Genomic DNA, 17,966 nt, shown 5'->3' with positions numbered 1-17,966 from the left:
TAGTCTTAAGTATATGCTGGAATCCTAAAGAAGCAGGCTCTAATGCCAGTGAAGGAATGGATTAGTAGCAAGGTGCGGGCAAGCAGGCAAAGAGAAAAAGCTTCTTATTCCATGTCCTTATATAGGCTTCCTGCAGAAAGTGTGGTCCAGATTAGAGGTGTGGCTTCCCATCTCAAGGCCCAGATTAAAGACTCATGCCTTCTCACCTCAAGATCTGGATTAGAAATTGATCTTACTATTCAAATTAAGCAAAAAATCCCTCACAGGTGTGTCGTGTATTTGGGGTTTTATTTTAGGTCAAGTTGACAGCCAAGAACAGCCATCACACTAAGCTCCTCTCAAAGTATACTAAGTACCAGATCTATACAAGCACATTCAGGCTCTCCATAAGGTAACAGTCTCATCCTGGTGGAAAGAGAGATATCAGAAAATCATGGCCATCACATATAGCTTTGTTGGCTCTTTGTTGCTCAGAATAGTGTTCGAATTTCCTAACCTGCCTCTTCCAGTGTGCACCCTTTACTTTAACCTCTTCATTCAGTGCCCTAAAACCCAGTCACCGTCCTCTGAGTGTACTATGTCCTTTCATGACTTTGGGCTCTTAAACAAATCAATTACTTTGCCTCTAGAGATAGCTTCACCTACCAAAGTCGTACTTATCACCTCAGTTCTGATTCAGGTACCACTCTGTTAAGCCTTGCTGCCTAGTCCCTGCTTTCAAGTGGTTGTTTTATTTCGATAACAGTGTCACTTGGCACAGGCCTTTACCAGCTATGCTGTACTCCCTTACAGGAAGAAAATATGCTTTATCTTCCTTATACCCACAGCAGCTGGTAGTTCCTCAGACATAAGTCTCAGCAAATGTACGAGTGATAAATGGATGGAGGGACAATGCATTTATTCAATAATTACTTGTCTAATGCTTGTCTTGGTCCAGACACTGGCAAGGTGCTCAGAATGCAAAATATCAAGGATAGAGACACAGCTACTTCTAGTATTTGTAATTCAAAAGCAATCTGAAACTATATCAAATATAAAACATAAGAATTTTACATTTGCATGTGTTGTGTACGATAGTAAACTGGCCCCAAAATAAAGGAAACACAGTGGCTCTGTTTCAACAGTGCCATTAAGAAAGAGCTCTCTCAGAAGTATCACGTCAGGTGTAAGCCGAAAGATAAAACATTATCAAAGGAATGTTCCAGAGAAATGGAATAATATGTGGGGAAAATGCACAAGACAAGAAATAATTAATTAAAGAAGGCAAAGATAATTAAAGAAGGCCAGAATATAGCAATTGAGGGGGATACTATCAGAGGTCTAGCCTAGGCAAGAAATTGATTAGCCTATGAGAGAAGCTTGTTTCATGTGTTTGAATGCAGGAGTGAGCCAGTTAATATTTTATAATGACCAGGTTTGCCAATGTAAGTGAAAATAATCAGAAAGATAGACGTGACAGACAGGAGACACACACTAAATAATCATTGTTGTAATGCAAGTAAGAAGCAGTGAAGGCTTGAATGAGGCTGTAGCAATGCCAGCTGGGCAAGACTGGAGATACACTATGGAGGATGAATTCAGACCTTAAGGATTAACTCATGGGAAAGGAAGACAAGAGTGAAGATGAGCTTTTAGCTTCTGGCTGTTTGTTTAACAAGGAAGGAAGAAGTATGGGAAGAACTGGAATATTTGGAGAGTCAAAGAATGTAGAAGTACTTCTTAAACAATGGGACCTAAAATAGTCTAAGTCAGGTGACTGGTGCAAAGCTCAGATCAGGGTGGCTGAAGGCCTTTCTACATAAATGACACTTAAAGTGGTTTTAAAAGCTAGGAAGAAGAGAGTCTAGGCCAACCTCTGACACGCCAGTGATCTCAGCTGTGACACAACAAGACCAGCAATATACACAGGAGTGAGAGATATTGAGAAGAAAAGAGGAGGACCGACAGGATTTGCTGCACTGGGTCTGCCAAGTGATGCCAGCACCCAGACTGGAGGGAGGAGTGGTCATTTTCCTCTTCTCATCCTGTTGCCCGTGCCAGAGTATTTTATTTTTCATTCTAATTTCAACTATTACATCTAAGTTAGTGTCTAAATCCCAGTATCCCTACAGGATTGAAGATCTGCCTCTGATTGTTTCACCAGTACCTCTGGCCCAGTTCATTTTTTCTATCTGTTCCACATCTCTGCAGCCTGGAAATGAAGAGGCACATACCACTAAAGTCTCATTATTTCCATTTAATAAAAAAAGTTCCAAATCCTATTTTAAACTAGTTTTAATATTTATCAGGCTAAGTTTTCATGTGTAAAATATAGGGAAGTTTTAAAGTATCCACAGTTAAAATGTTTCTCCATTCCCATCTTTTCTTACAAACCTTCCCATAAGTTAAACAACTGTAAAGTCTCACCAACAGGGCTGCTTATTCATGAGCTGAATAAGGACAACACTAGATATGCCAAAGTGGGTGGGGAAAGCCCTGGAGACCACAATGATACCCGAGAATTACAGGCAACTAAGGAATACTGAGAGCAGGAGAAATAGTCTTCTCCAGGGAAGAGCACACCAAATGGTTATCTAGTACCAATGGTCATCCCTGAAAGCATGTATCCATGTAATATTATACAGACTGAGCAGGTTATATTTAAGAATATATATATATGATGTGTATATATGCATATATGATGTATAAATGTATTATATACGTATATCATGTATATTATACATATATACATATATGATGTATATATATGTATATAATTATTAATCTAATTGAATCTCTTCTTATTCGAGTCAGTTGGTTTGAGCACGAAAAAATCTAGATCGATGAACAAAAACTGGTTTTGAACTTTCTAAAACTTTAATACATAACTATTAATTTAAATAGTATCTCCTTAAATTCTATATGGACATTTAGAGCATTCATAACTCTCTGATTGTTAAAAGCAACAGCATAGGGTTTCTAATGGTTCAGGATCTTTAGTTAATCACCACCTTGTGAGACTCCTCTTTTCTCCATAGCTGAGTCTTAAAAACAAGAGAGCAGGTAAAAGGACTTAGTTCTGGAAGCTAAGACCAGAAGGCTGTGTCTGGCCTAATCTCTTACATATTACAGAGTTCTGGTGAAAACACACAGTGAAATTTTGAAATAGCTTAAGAGTGATTGGAAATGTTAATGGCTGTGTTTGATTTTGTGAAGCATACTGAAAGGGAAACAAGAGTCCCGTGGTCCACAGTGCATGAGAAGTCAGCATTGCTGCCTCCCCTCAAGCATAGGGAAGCATACCCTTCAGGAGCCTTCCTTCTCACTCTCAGCTGGTGTTCTAGGGAACCCAGAGCCACAGGGATTGTGACAGCTGCAATGAAGAAAGCATCTCTCTAATGCATTTCCAATAGTTCTGCATTCTTTAGCCTCTGATTGACAAAAAAAAAATTAACAATTTAAAAGAAAGAAGAAAAGAATGAGAATGAGTTGTAATTAATTATTTTTTAGTGAAATTAGTTACTTTTATTTAGTGAAATTACTAACTTTCCTTTGCAGTAATCCCCCAAGTGTTCATGAAATTTAACAATTCAAGTCTACGTGTAAAAAAGTCACTATATCCATGATTTAAAATTATTAAGACAATGGTACAAAGAGTAAAAAATGCAATAAATGAAGTATATTTTTATTATTAAATATGAGGTAGAATTAATAGTAGGCAGTTTACTTCTCCCCAGTGAAGATAATAAAAAAGCATTCAGAAAAAGAAATAAATATGCATACATGAAATATCCCAGTGTACGAATTGAATGGAGACTTCTTTTAAAAGCTACGTATGTGACAACATGAGGAAGAAGATTATTAAGGAATTTCACAGAATTTTTATGTAAAGTTTTATCCTGCTACGTTATGACCACAGGGATACTTTGTGGTATTTACTGAGTCTTCTGAGAGTTCATTTATTCAGGTCTTATTTTAAGAAAGAACGTCTAAGATTCATATCAATAATGTGGTTCTGTAATATGCTGAACTGATCCCACCAAATCCGGCGCTGCACTTACAGGTAATGACATGAGCGGTTCCTTTCTTCAGATTGATGCACCGCACTTGCGGCGCCTTCCTTCTGGATTAAAAGAGTGGTTCTTTTTTGCTTCTCTCTCCAGGCGGAGGTTCAGCTCTGCTACCTGGAGGCACAAAGAGACGCCGTGGAGCAGATGTCCCTCAAGCTGTACAGCGAGCAGTACACCAGTGGCAGCAAGAGGAAAGAGGAGTTTGCCGACATGTCTAAAGTGCCTTCGGTGGGAAGCAATGGGTAGGGGCCTATTCTTTTCATTGCTTATTCTCACTCAGCTAATTTTTCCTCTGTTGGGTGTTAGGCAGGCATTTCCTCCCCAGATGACAGACAAGAAAAAGCTCAGTCAAGTGCTGGAGTCCAGTTTTAGATGGTAGGGGTTTTATCAGCCTCTACCATCTAGGTCTAAACTTTGGAACTTTTTCTGTCTGTAAAGACACTTGGCTTTTTATTTAATATTTGTGACAGGGCCTCATGTAATTTAGGATGGCCCTGAGCTCAGTGTGTAGCGGGGGCTGACCTTGAACTCCCGATTCCCCTGCCTCTACATCCTGAGTACTGAGGTGAATTGCTACTATGCCTGGAAGACTAACACCTGAGATGTTTATAGTGTGTGAAAGGAGGCAACAGCAGCAGTGATCCATGAGCAATTTTATTCAGCCTGAGGTATATGCTTCCACTTAGGTCCCACTGCCCACAGTCCTCAATAATTGTCACGTATGTAAATGTTTATGAGTGTCCGTAAAGCTACACAAACAGTGTGTGCTTACATATTTCTCTGTTTTCTAACTCAGTTCTAATATTTAATAGATGATGACTAAAGACCAAAAGCAGAGATGACGTTAAATTATTTCTTAGATTTAATAAGCAGTCATATTTTCCCCTTTTTTACTTGGGCAACACGAGATAGAAGCTGCTCTCCAAGGTTGCATTGTACGTTTATAATATGGTATAACCTGTGGAATAACTCAGTCCAGAATATTCGCTGAAAGACAGCAGGAATGAAGCCTTTTCTTGAACTTGGGCACATTCACTCTCTGCCTCCCAAGTTCCGGAACTAAAGATGTGCACCATTACACCTGGCTTGCATTTTTCTTTTGAAGTACTTAGATTTGTAACAGACTTAAAACTCTCGTACAATGTTGTTACGTACAGTGATCGAATTAGTGCATAGATTAGACATTTGTCCTGTTATTAAAAAAAAAAAAAACAAACCTCCGGATGTAAGAATATAAGAAAAACATCAGTCATAATTTTGCTTAGAAATGAGAACAAATAATCACATTCCTAATAGGTTGTTTTCTACATTTGAGACCTGTTCTCTAGTTGACTTGCATTACTTGATTTTGTAGTCATTTTTCTATTCACCAGAGGGGAAAAAACAGCAGCAAGCGAGAGGGAAAAGGTTAAATCTTAGTGCACGAAGCTGTTTTGGCCTTAATGTGCTTTAGTTCTCAAAATGCCTAAGTAGCCTTTAGTGTGCATACAAGCGCAGACTTGAGGTCACAGTTCCGTGTTTTTTAAAAGCCTTGGAACTGAACAGCATCAAGTGCTTCTGACCTCGGATTCCGAGGAACCAACCTGAATATTCACTCTGGGACCTGCACGTCATAAATCTGCTCTGGGAATTGCTTAGTTAGCAACAAGCATTGTTCTGTGATGTGGGAGTAGGTGAACTTTCCTGATACCCTTTGTCTATGCTCCTCAGAGTGCTGAAGACTGTGCATTGTGCAGAAATTTAAGAGTACACTGAAGGAAAGCCAGTATTTAATAGCAGGGACAGAAACCTCCACTGCCTTATGGTCCCTGTTTACACACAGAAAAGTACTGTTTGAGAAATCCCTGTGGGTGAGGTTATCTGAGCTGTCTTGCCCCCAAGACTCTGCTCCCACAGTCACATCTGTAATTCTGAAGCCTTGAAAACACAGCCTTGTAAATTTATTTACTCCAATAATAAATAAATGTCATCAACCATTCCTTTTGTTCCATAGAATGGGAATTGTTCCTGATAAGCAAATGGGAATAGTGTGGGCTTTCCAGAGTCTGTGTACACACATCGAATAGACTGAAGAGAAATTAAGTCAGTAATCCAATTTACATACTTTCATTTTCTCCCCGTGCTTACATGTGTGCTCAGATTGTATGTACTAATATACTAATAGAGTAAGTACAAGAATACTTCAGAGAAAACACAACTGCTACAATGAAAGGTGTTCTTAAATTTCTAAAAGCTTTATGTAACAAAAATATTCCTTTTGAAATGGATTTATAACCTCTCCAGCTTGGTGAGAAGATGTTTATTGGGGAGGTTGATGAAAGTTTATACCCAGCTATCAATTTTGTGGTTCGAAGTCCTAGGAGGGTGTGGTGGGAGGATTTTCCTGAGTGCAAACAATCATGTTCTGGTGATAGTATGTGCTCACCTGTGGGAGACGCGTGCACATTGTGGACTTACATATCCTATCATGGAACCAGGGCTCCTGGGTGGCACCATTACTTTTTTTTACTTCAGTGAGAACAGTCTTCATTTTTTTTCTTTCAGCAAGTTAAGTCTTCACTGAGGGCCTACTATGTGCATGGTTTGACACTCCGTGCATAGGTTATCGAGACCACTTGCATTCAGTATGCTTCATAAACTGTAGCCATCTCTTTTTTTCAGGTGTTTCTTTCTATAAAAAGGTCATCTGACTTCACTTTTCAAATAAAATTTAGAGATGTGATCTAATGTATTAAGTAGCTCTGTACCTGCTGAGAAAACTTAGTTTATTAGTCATGCTTTTTGTTTAACAGATAAGTTAGGGAATCAAAACACCCAGCAGCTGAATGATTCACTAGCCCAGGACAGACTGTTTAGGATGGAGCTAAAATGCACAGGTCTGAAGCGTGGGCCGTGAGGACGTGGCTGCACACCTGTCATCTCAGCAGGAGATGGGGACAGGTAGACTGTGTTTGAGGGCATTCGAACAGCAAGATCCTGTCTTGAAAACTATCACCACAGACAGCAGCAACACAGAACAAACACAGGTAATCCGAAAGTCATACTAACTCCTCTCTGAGGTTTGAACCATACCCATGACAGGCTTTTAAACATAAACCCCACATTGTACACATTTCATACTGTATAAAACTTACGGTGGAAAACTACAGTAGTCCTAAGGAGATTTTACTCCACAAGGATAAAATCCTTTTGGCAAAATCCTGCAAAATGTTGTGTGTTATGGTGCATGCCTGTGAGTTCCGCTACTTGAGGATGCTGAGACAGGAAGTTCACTAGAGCCAAAGACTCAAGAGTAGTGAAAAGAGTTGGCTTACTGGAACCATGAGTAGTAAGACTCTGTGTCTAAAAGGTGGACTAAAACCCTCAGAAAACTCAAATTCACTCATTAATCTGACCAACATTTTAAAGCGCTTTCTGTAGTCAAGCTCTGCGTGAAGTGGAGGTTGGCTGAGAAAGTGGGATGACCTTTACACTTAGAAACACACAGTTTAGTTTTACCAACAGGCAGACCTATAACCAAAATGATATGAAGTATTGTAACTATCGGGTTAGAGAGCTGGGAGGGTGAGAGCCGGGCTTCGGGACAGCGGAACTCAGTTTAGGCTGTGTCCAGGAGAACTGGAGCAGGCCAGGGAAGACAACAGAAGGTCCTGGGTGAGAGACTCCCTCGGTGGAATCTGAGAAGTGCTTGCTGAACACAGACAAAGTCAGAGCTGAGCTCTACACTTCAGTGCAGCACTAGGTCAGCCCTTAGCTGTGTAGTAGGCAGGGAAATGGGGTTCTCAGGACGGGCGAGATGGTGTGTGAGAGGCACGGCAGTGTCTCTGCATTCGGTGCACCTTTCCCTGTGTCTGGAATGCTGCCTGGCACGTGCCGGGTGCTCAAATGAATAAGTAACTGAAGCTGATGTGGAACCAGCAGAGAGGGAGCAAAGGTCTAGAAGATCACTAGATTGCTAGTACCCCCCACCCCCGAAAACAGGATAGAATGTTGAAGGTAGGGAGACGAACATTTGAGAAGGATGCTTATTCCAGATCCTGGATTTAATCATTGAGCAAACGGCATTAGCCATGATCACCAATGGAACCCTTAAAACAAAAGCACCTCCTTCCTCAACCTGCTTGCCCCACCTGCTTGCAAAACCAGCCTAAAATTCTCACTCTATAGGCAGTTTGGCGTGGGGGCTTGGGGTGGGGGTTAATGATTAGGCCTAAAGCTCACCACTTTCTGAGAGCCAGTTTCGGTGGTTTTTAAAGAGTGTTCTTTGAGAGAGCAACATCAATGCCTCCTATGAAGCTGCTAAAATGTTGTTTCTAGGTTTCAATTCAGACCTATAATTTTAGAGACTTTGGAACAGACAGTATAGCTCTCCTAAAGGAACAAGCTTCTAAGAGTGATTTCTGGAAGTTTGGAAAGCACTCTTTATACAATGAAGATTTTTCAGGTTAGGAATTAATATAAAGTATGGTAAAAAAAAAAGATTGAAGACTGAAGATATAATGAATAGACAATTGTCGGAGGACTGTGGTATAAAGGGAATGAGAGAGGAAGAGGAACTCTGATGTCACTACAGATTGAACATTTATTGAGCATCTCTTAAACAGAAGCCATGCAAGGCATTGGGGATATGAAGTCAATGACACAAAGACTTTTGACAGGCAAATATAAATCAACGGAGGGGTCATCCAGGCTTGGAAGTGACAAAAACCATGCTTCCCCAAATAAAGTAGCATGTGAAAACAGCTAGAACAGTACAGGAAGGCAGTAACAGTATGCTAGAGGCTGGGAAGATGGCTGTGTGGGCTAGAGTCCCTGACTGGCAAGCTCGGGGACCTGAGTTTAAATCCACAGATCCACACAAAAGCTGGGCATGACCTTGCAGTCCCAAACCCAGCACAGGATGGGAGCGTGATGTCAGAGATAAGTGGATCTCTGAGAAGTCACAGACTAGCACAGCTAGCAGAATAGTGAATTCCTGTTCAGAGAGATGACCTGTGTAAGGCAATACGGTAGAGAATGAGGGAGGGCAACACCTGAGATGCTGCTCTGGCTTCTGTGTGAGAGCCACAGGCGTGCATGTCCATGTAACACACACCCACACACCCCATAAAACCAGTATTCTGATAGAAGTGTGAAGTATATTACACATAGGTTAGTTAAGAAGCCAAGAGTAATAATAATACCCACCTGTTTCCTGTCATCTGAGTACTTGGGAAGCTGAGGCACTGTGGATAGTTATAACATTTTTTAAAATTAGAACTTTCCCTGATATGTTACATAAAACTTCTTTTTAAAAAAAGACTACAAAATTCCAAGTAGTATCTTAGCTGATAAAAATCCAGGGCTGTAGTTCACCATTATTTCTTATCTTTGAGCTAAGTTCCTGTCTGCACAAGACCTGTACAAGAGCAAGCTAGTTAAATTTCCAGCATGTTTGTACATATGCACTCCAATGTGGAGGCCAAATGTCTATTGAGGAGAGGGCCCACTGGAGTTGTGGAGGCCTCACAACTGGAGGAGATTGGCTGTTGATGGCTGCTGGAGAGGAGAGAATCATTTTGTTTTCTGGCCACGAATAGGCTTTCCATGCCCCTGTGGATAGCCTCACATGCTGGGGCCTATGGGCACTACTAACTGGACTCAAAGGGCTATTAAAAATTTTTAAAAGAAGAACATGAAGTTGGGAGAGAGATGTATTGGGGTGGTGTGATAGAATTGGAGGGAAGAGGTGGAGGGTAGATATAATCAAGATACATTGTATATATAGAAATTTTAAAGAAGAAAGAATATTTTAAAACCTATAGCTTCTTACCCATGAGATTGGATACACTCAGAATACTAACTATGCAAATAATATTTATCTCTAGAGACAGCCATGTTCTTTCTAATTTAAGTTCTTCAACGAGAACATATACAAGGTTAAAAACTAACACTAGATTCTTAGTGGCACCGTGCTCCTTTATAGCTACACAACCTTGATTAAGACATTTAACCTCTCCAAGAGTCATTATTATTATATAAAATGGGAGTCATTATCCTAGTGTACTCATGCAAATTTCTGCAGCAAGAAAATGTGACAATTTATAAAAAATAAAAAATATATGTGAAAATCAGTTAATAAATATTTATTATGTAAATATTGCATTGGAGTAGTGTGAGATGCTAGAAATGAAAAATTGTACAGATTTCATCTCCATAGTCTGAGAGGAAGGGCAGAGAGCAGAAAGACAAAGAGCAAAAGAAAACCATTGACTTAGATACAACATTGTAAATCACTGGACAGAATTCCAGATATCCAGTACTACAGGAGTATTGAGTCTGACTAAGGCAGCCTGACTTGAAAGGAGAGAAAGGAACATCTGAGTGACCTGAAAAGATGTGTACACTGTAGTAAATGAAGGAGTGCTGAGAAAAGGTGGGGGAAGGTTGTAGCTCCCACACAGTAAGTGTGCAGAGGGTGTACACTGAAGATTGCCAGAAATCATTTGATGTTGAGGAAGCACACAGAGCTGGCTCCCAGCTCTGCTTGCTTGGGTCGGGAAGGATTCCCAAGAGGTATTTTAGAAGATACCTCAATATCGTGGGTAAGGCTTCCCCTGCGTCTGGACAAAACTGAGCAATGCTTGTTAGAAACGGGGGCTGGGGGGAGGATGTAGCTAAGGGTCGCACCTTATATTGAAGAAAGTAGAAATGTCATTTCCTCATCATACTAGATTTTAGCATAAAATTTCTTCCTGACCATCTGTAAGTTCATCCTGCACAATGGCTTGAGTGAAATGACAAAAGACTAAAAGGGTGACAGGAAAGATGAGGAAAAGACATGGCTGCTGATTAGTGTGAAAACACATACAAAATGCACACACGACATCCCCAAAGAGAACTGATGCTGACAAGTGAAAAGAAATGAATCACTATTTAAAATATTGCTTGATTAAAGACCAGGTTTGTTTCTCTAAATTAATTAAGCAATAAGATACGCTGAGTGGCTTTAAACACCTGAGAAGAGATGTAATCACCCTAGGTTTCAGTGCCTCTGGTGATCTTCCTGGGTTTCTGCTGAGCAGCAGGCCACATGCTTCTATCCAATTCAATGCAGTTGTGCTCGTTCAACACCCTAGCCCCTGACCCCCGCCCCCCACAACACATAAAGAGCATTTTGAATTCTGCTTAATGAGTATTTTTGGAACCTGCTTACATTGGGTTTTTCCACTAGTCACAGAAACAAAGTACTGTGTAATACATGTACCAGTATTGAAATTATCTGTACTAATGGACTAAATCACTAAATAACTTTAATAAACCATCAATCTTTGCTGCATTTCTACTCCTTCTGGTTCTTACTCAATCCCAACATAGTAAGTAGCTGATCAGTGTTTGATTCAGATCCTTTTGTCTCCTTTTAGCATGATTAAAAGTATTATTAAAATGCAAAAATGTAGTAAAAAAGACCAAAATAGTCACGCTCAGCATAGTGTGCCTGTATCCCCAGCTACCCAGGAGAATAAAGCAAGAAGACCAATGGAGCACAGCAGATTATTAAAATAAGACCTTGGGTGCTAAAACATACAGAAACCACTAGCCAAGAGAAACATACTCACTTGTTATCATGAGACTATATTCTCTGAATATGTAAATTTATTAAATGTAGAGACTTAGACAGTTTTCTAGTCATGTTCTAACCCCGCCCATACCAGGGGCCAACAAGCAGGAAGTCAGAGAAGGTTAGAAGTCTACTTTGCAGAGAGGTGAGACTTCAAAGTTAACAGTAAGTCAACTAATATGGATTTATGCATGTTGCTTCTGATGGATGCTAGAGAGGAGAAAATGCCAACAGACCCTAAGAAGTCACCTAGGATAAACCTAATCAAACACACTGCACTGTGCAGAGCAGAAATATTTTAAAGTTACTCTCTTTGACAATTCTTCCTCAAAGGATTTGAATCACGTTACAAAAATTATTGATAATAACACAAAGAGCTTCATTAAAATAACTTAGGCAAGAATAAAATAATTGTAAGAAAATTTAAAAGTGAATATTTTATGCATGCACTCAAGAATGGCACTAAGAGTTCCACCCTCCAAAGAAAAACTAAAATTTCATTATGAATGCATAACCTTATAAATAATATATATCACTTTGAAGCACACTCTTTGTCACTAAGACTGGACAAAAATTTCTCCTCATTATTTGAATGTGAAATGTTTTTGGCATGTCTTTGCACACTTGGTGCTTAGTTGGTGGCACCATTTTGGAAAGCTGAGGAAACTTTGAGACCTAGAGAGCTGGTGAGCAGATGTGAGTTGCTGAGGAATGGCCTCATAGTCAGCTATAGTTCTGTACTGACTTCCTGCTTCCTGGGCCAGTGTCCATGTGAGGAATGCCACTTTACATCCGCTGCCGTGGAGTCATTCCTCCATTCTTTCTCGTGCCCCGACAAGAGTGAAATTCTCTGAACTAATGGGCAAAAATGAACCCTTTCTCTCTTAAAGGGTCACGGCAATGAGAAGGCGCCTAACATACGCCCTGTAGGTTGTCCTGTTGTTTGTTCACAGTGCAGCAAGTCCTTGCATTCACTACAGAAGTGGTCTATCATGGAGAACAACCCCTGAGGGAGAACAAGGGACCTGTACCACAGTTCTGTAACAGAGCCTAAGTTTTTAAGGCAGTTTTTGTAAGCTGCGCAGTAATGTCTAAGGACACAGGAGTAGTTGTATATGCAACCGAAAGCCCAAGTGCAGCTCTCTTCAAACAGGGCCAGCTTCCATGAGGACAGTCCCTTTAAGAGAACGTTCACCACCAGAATAACACAGAGCTGTTTCCAGGACATTTAACTCATGTCATAACTCAGAGGCAAATATTTCCTACCAAACATTTGAAAACTAGTGATGCCTACAGCAGGGTGAGCTGCCAAAGCCACAGCAGCACTCAAGTAGCTGGCCCGGGTCCTGGACCCCTCAGTGCACACAGTGATGGAAGGCTCTTTACTAAAAGACAGACCATGTCTTCTCCTTTGTCTTCAGAAGTATAGTTTCTTCCTTCGTTCTCCCAAATTTTATCTAAATATGTTTAGAAAGTTTTTTAGTCCGTTGACTTTTCTGAAGATTTGGTCTCGAGTTTGACTTCTTCCCAGCCCTACAGAATCCTGAAAAGGACGTAAAAGAAACTCAGAAATCCATGTGGGCATTTCTAAATATATGAATTATGTCTGTTATTTCAATGGTAGTTGTTTGTGGGCATGTGGTCTATGGGGAAGGAAGACCAATTAATTAACAAGTTTCTACCCTTGATTTTATTTTTCTTAGATATTTTCATGTCTGTGTATGTATGTGTATATTATATATAAAACATATACACATATATATGTATGTATATATACACATCATACATATATATGTAATATATATATGTATATGTATATATGTCCTAACCCTGCCCTGCGCATACCAGGGGCCAACAAGCAGGAAGTCAGAGAAGGTTAGAAGTCTACTTTGCAGGGAGGTGTGACTTTAAACTTAACAGTAAGTCAACTAATAAGGATTTATGTATGTTGCTTCTGATAGATGCTATATACATACATATATGTGTATATATACATACATGTATGTACATACATATATACATACATATGTATACACACATACAGAAGAGAGAAAGAGAGAGAGAAAATTACTATCAGAAAGAACTCCATTTTTTTAAATTTATTAATGGCAAAGTCAGGCTTCTGGTCTTCTGAGGAAGTTGCTCATGAATTTTCATTCAACATAGTAAATTAGTGTCCACACTTTAATATGTTTAGAGTGGAAAGAGATTCTGTATGCAACTGTGCCTATCAGGTTCCACGCCTGGAACGCTAGGTCTTTCTTATTCATTAATGATGGTATGACTGGGCTAGATGCCACTGTTATACCCTCTTCCGTGCTTACATTCTGCATGGAGTAGAGACTAGTGGGAGACTCTGAGCTATTATTGGTATTTTCCTTCAGTAAAACACTTAAATTATATTTTGTAAGATTTTCTTACCATTTCCTTTTGTGTCTTTTTTAAAAACCAGGGGCAAACTTTCATGCTCAAATACAGTTCAAGGTATATGCACATATATGTACACAATACATATACATGCACATATAATACTCAGCTTAAAGTAGAAAAATAAGCAATGGTTATTTTAGTATTATCTTCTCTTTAACCTATAATCGCTCTAATTTGATGATTTCTTAATTTGGTTGTCTGTTTTAATCAAAATTCCTCAGTGGCCCAAGCTAAGACCTCATATATTCACACACACCTCCCATTGATTTCACTTGGGTGAAACTTTATCGTTTAAGCAAAGTTTAAGTTGAAATGTTGAGTTAATGATGCCCACTTTAAATACCACAGGCTGAATGCATTTGTGTATTAAACACTTAGCCAGTCAAACAGAATTCCCATCAGAATTCAAGAGAAGAACATTTCTGAAGCTTTGCTAGCCTCAGAAATACATATTGCCATTCTATCTACGGGGGGGGGGGGGGGGGCAACATACCAAATCAGCTTGATAGTATTTTTTATTTTAAAAAGTCTTGGAATCTTTTTAACAGTAAAATGGGCAGAGTAGAATGATGAACAAGATGCTGGGAAATCATTCCGGCAATCAGGTGTAGTTATTAAACCCAAACTTCAGAATAAATGTTTAAAATGGAAATATGTGTAGAACAGAATGTTCAACTCTTAAGATCTGGGGATGAGACAATGAAGGAGCCCTTGACTAGTATACATGACCATACGTCCCGGTTAGGTCCCTAGCACTGCAAAACAAACACAAGCATTTTCTGTGTTCACATAGATGTATGACAATTTAAAAGAGAGAGTATGTAAAGGAATACTTAGGAGAAATGGTCACTTTGTTGTACTTTCATACAACATATTTAATTTGTTTTATAACATTGTTAAAGAGAAGGTAACATATTCTTAGAGTAGAAGGAAGACATGTTTTAAGATTCTACAGGGATCTAGGAGATGAGCTAGAGAAATAGTTCATACAGTGCTCTCTGCACAAGAATGAACATCCAAATTCAGTCCCCAAATACCGTATAAAAAGGCAAGTTTGGGCTACGCATGCTTGTAACCTCAGCACAAGGGAGGCAGATCTAGGCGGGTTCTTCTGGCTTACTGGCCAGACAGTCTAACTCAATTAGTGAGCCCCAGGTCAATGAGGATTTAGAGGGGGGGAAAACAAGGGGAAATATTGTGCTTGATCATGTTATAATCTTAAAAATTAAAATAATTAACAATATAAAACGAGATTCTAAAAGAGCATTTGCTCTTGTAGATTTCATGTATCGATATTTACCAATTAATAAATGAAAGCAGAGACATTTAAAATTTATTTGCTTGTTGCTAATTAAAACTGCATCTCTAATGTAAGCATAAGTACACATCTTTAGTAAAAGATAACTATTTTCCAAAATTAAAAAACAAAGCGGTAAAGAGAGAGAGACCCCCAAGGAACAGTAACTAAGAGCGACCGCTTGTAGGGATGCATGTGGCCTCCTCTGCGCGCCCTCACACATGTGTGCAACGCTCCCATCACACAGCAGATAATCAAGGGCCGATAGAAGAACTTTGATACTTACAAATAAAATTTTGTGACAAAAGTCTCTCCAAAAGAGAGACGTAAGCTCAGAGGAAGGTACAATTTCTGCCACTTACCCACACTAGCATTACCTCTTCTCGTTACAAGGAAAAACCTGGGTATTTTCACTGGAAAGTCAACAGAAGAACCTGGCTGTGAATTCAGCTGACCAAAATGCCATCTACTTTGCTTTAAGAGCTAAGGAGCTGCTCTGTTGCCATAGAAATAGAGTCCTGAAATGAGACCTTTCTGTCTCCTACACCATAGCTGACACTTGGCTTACAATATGTTCCTTCTTTATCAAATCCTTTGAAACTCAAATCTTTGAAAGTAATGTAAAGATAAGGAAGTCTCAATGACTTCCCCCCTCACAAGGTTTTCTGGAATAGTGTGCATATAAAATTGTAGACATTTCAGTATGTTTCATAAGAGTCAAAAAGGAAATCAGTAACTGATTTCTGATTTGCTACAAAGTTATTTGATTTCACTAAATTTGAAAAAAAAAAAAACCACAAGGTTTTCCATAAACTTATAAATTAACACATGGCCAGTATTATCAGGCACAATTGCCTAAAAACAAAACAAAACAAAAACCTTTCTTGTTTTCTGTATTAGGACTTTGTGATAATTTTTCTTTGAAACATTGGAGCTAACTCTACACCAAAGAACCCAAACTATGTTACCAAAGCATTTACAAATTACTTGTGAAATAGATTTCACAACTGCAATGTCAAACCTGAATCTCCTTAGCTGCAAAGAAAAGCATGTCTTGAAGAGGTACCGAGTGTCTTCGTAAGGCGTGTCCCACGTGCTTGAGTCTCCTGCAAGGGCCAACAGCTCAAAGCTGTGCTCAGCAGCAACAGCTAGCTTGCTTTAAGGTCCCTCATAGGAAGGAAGAGTTTGGCAGGCCTAGTAAGAGCCAGTAGGAAACTTTCCACGGTTCTAAGCCTTTTATGATCCTACATTTATTCCACATTTATTTCAAGTCTATTCATTAATAATTCTCCTTTTCATAAATTTACTTTAAGTTTCATGTAGAAAAATGGATAAAAGGAGTATGAGGTGTCTAATCAATTGAGCACTCAGTATATGCGATAAGTTTAAATAAACGTATGTATCCTCAAAATACACTGAAGGGAGGAACTCACTAACTCCCTGCAAAGTGCAAATTAGAGCTACTTTGAAATTTCATTTTACCTCAATCAGAATGGCTAAGATTAAGAAAACTCCTCCATGGGCTTCTGCCTCAGTTCCTGCCTCGAGGTTTCTGTCTTGAGCTCTTGCCCTGGCTTCCCTTGATAGTGGGCTGTAACCTGTAAGCTGAAATAAACACCCTCCCAGCAAGTTGCTTTTGGTTAGGGTGCTTATCACAGCAACCCAAGCCCAATCTACAACAGCTGGGAACGGAAGAAAGGGCTGAATTTTAAGGACAGCTTTGAGGCTTCACAAGTGGGATAGCCTCCTAAACTAATGTGTGCTCCTGAAGGGTACTCGGGTTTTCACATCTCCTTCTCTTCCATTCTTTTCTCCAAGATGACAGCTGAGCGAACACAGATTTACATGACCTGTAATTCTTGAATGCAGTGACTAAACAGGGTTTCGGTACAGGCTGGCTGGAGTCTCAGGCAAGTTGTTCCTTGTGGAAGCTGTGGCCATTTCACTTTTTGTTGTCTCTTGGCTTGGTAAGGCCTTGGGGGAATCCTTCATGACTAAGCCCATCTCAGCCCTCATTGGTCCTACCAGTTTCCTAAAGAAGCCTGGCATCACCTGCTGGACCCCAGATTCCCGTCCTTAGGTTCATTGTGCCTTTGTTGCCATGGAAACACCTCTGTCCAGTTTAGCCATTAAAGTTTCAGAAATCTTGGAGTCTTTTCTTGGAGACTAGATAACGGAGTGGCAAAGGGAGCCTTAATCATGGCCTTCCATCCGCGCTCACTCCTCCTTCCTGCAGGTGCACTGCCTAAGAGTCTCCTTTCACAGTGCCGCAGAGAAGGGTAAATGCATTCGAGGGCCTGCCCCTTCCCTCTCCTTGTTCATGTTCTTATTCTCCACACCCACTTAAATGAAGGACTGATTATTTTCTTCTTTCTCCCTTTTCTTTTAATATTCTCCTGGATCCTACTCCAAATCTTGTGAGTGGTATTTCACTGTTACCCAATTTTTATTGGTAAAATATTGGAAGGGAAAGGAAATGGTAGCCATAATTTAGGATATATTTCTCAGTGGCCATCTACTTAATCATTCTTTATGACTCTCAGACTTAACTTTAAAATCCTGATGGTTTATTTATCCTCTTATAGTGGCT

General features: G+C 39.7%; 1 protein-coding gene across 2 annotated transcripts in view; it reads left to right on the top strand.

Moving 5' to 3' along the window:
- Positions 1 to 17,966, top strand: part of Akap6 (A-kinase anchoring protein 6) — a 436,130-nt gene that overhangs the window by 293,506 nt on the left and 124,658 nt on the right. For both annotated transcript variants that reach the window (XM_055608602.1, XM_055608603.1), the window contains exon 8: positions 4,143 to 4,291. In XM_055608602.1, the coding sequence (XP_055464577.1) occupies positions 4,143 to 4,291 (149 nt within the window). The remainder of the gene's footprint in view (positions 1 to 4,142; positions 4,292 to 17,966) is intronic.

This window comes from Psammomys obesus, unplaced genomic scaffold (assembly GCF_907164565.1).
Source record: "Psammomys obesus unplaced genomic scaffold, mPsaObe1.curated_primary_1811, whole genome shotgun sequence".
NCBI classification, from domain to species: domain Eukaryota; kingdom Metazoa; phylum Chordata; class Mammalia; order Rodentia; family Muridae; genus Psammomys; species Psammomys obesus.
Note: the sequence above shows the minus strand (reverse complement) of the source record. Positions and strands in the feature narration are given on the sequence as shown.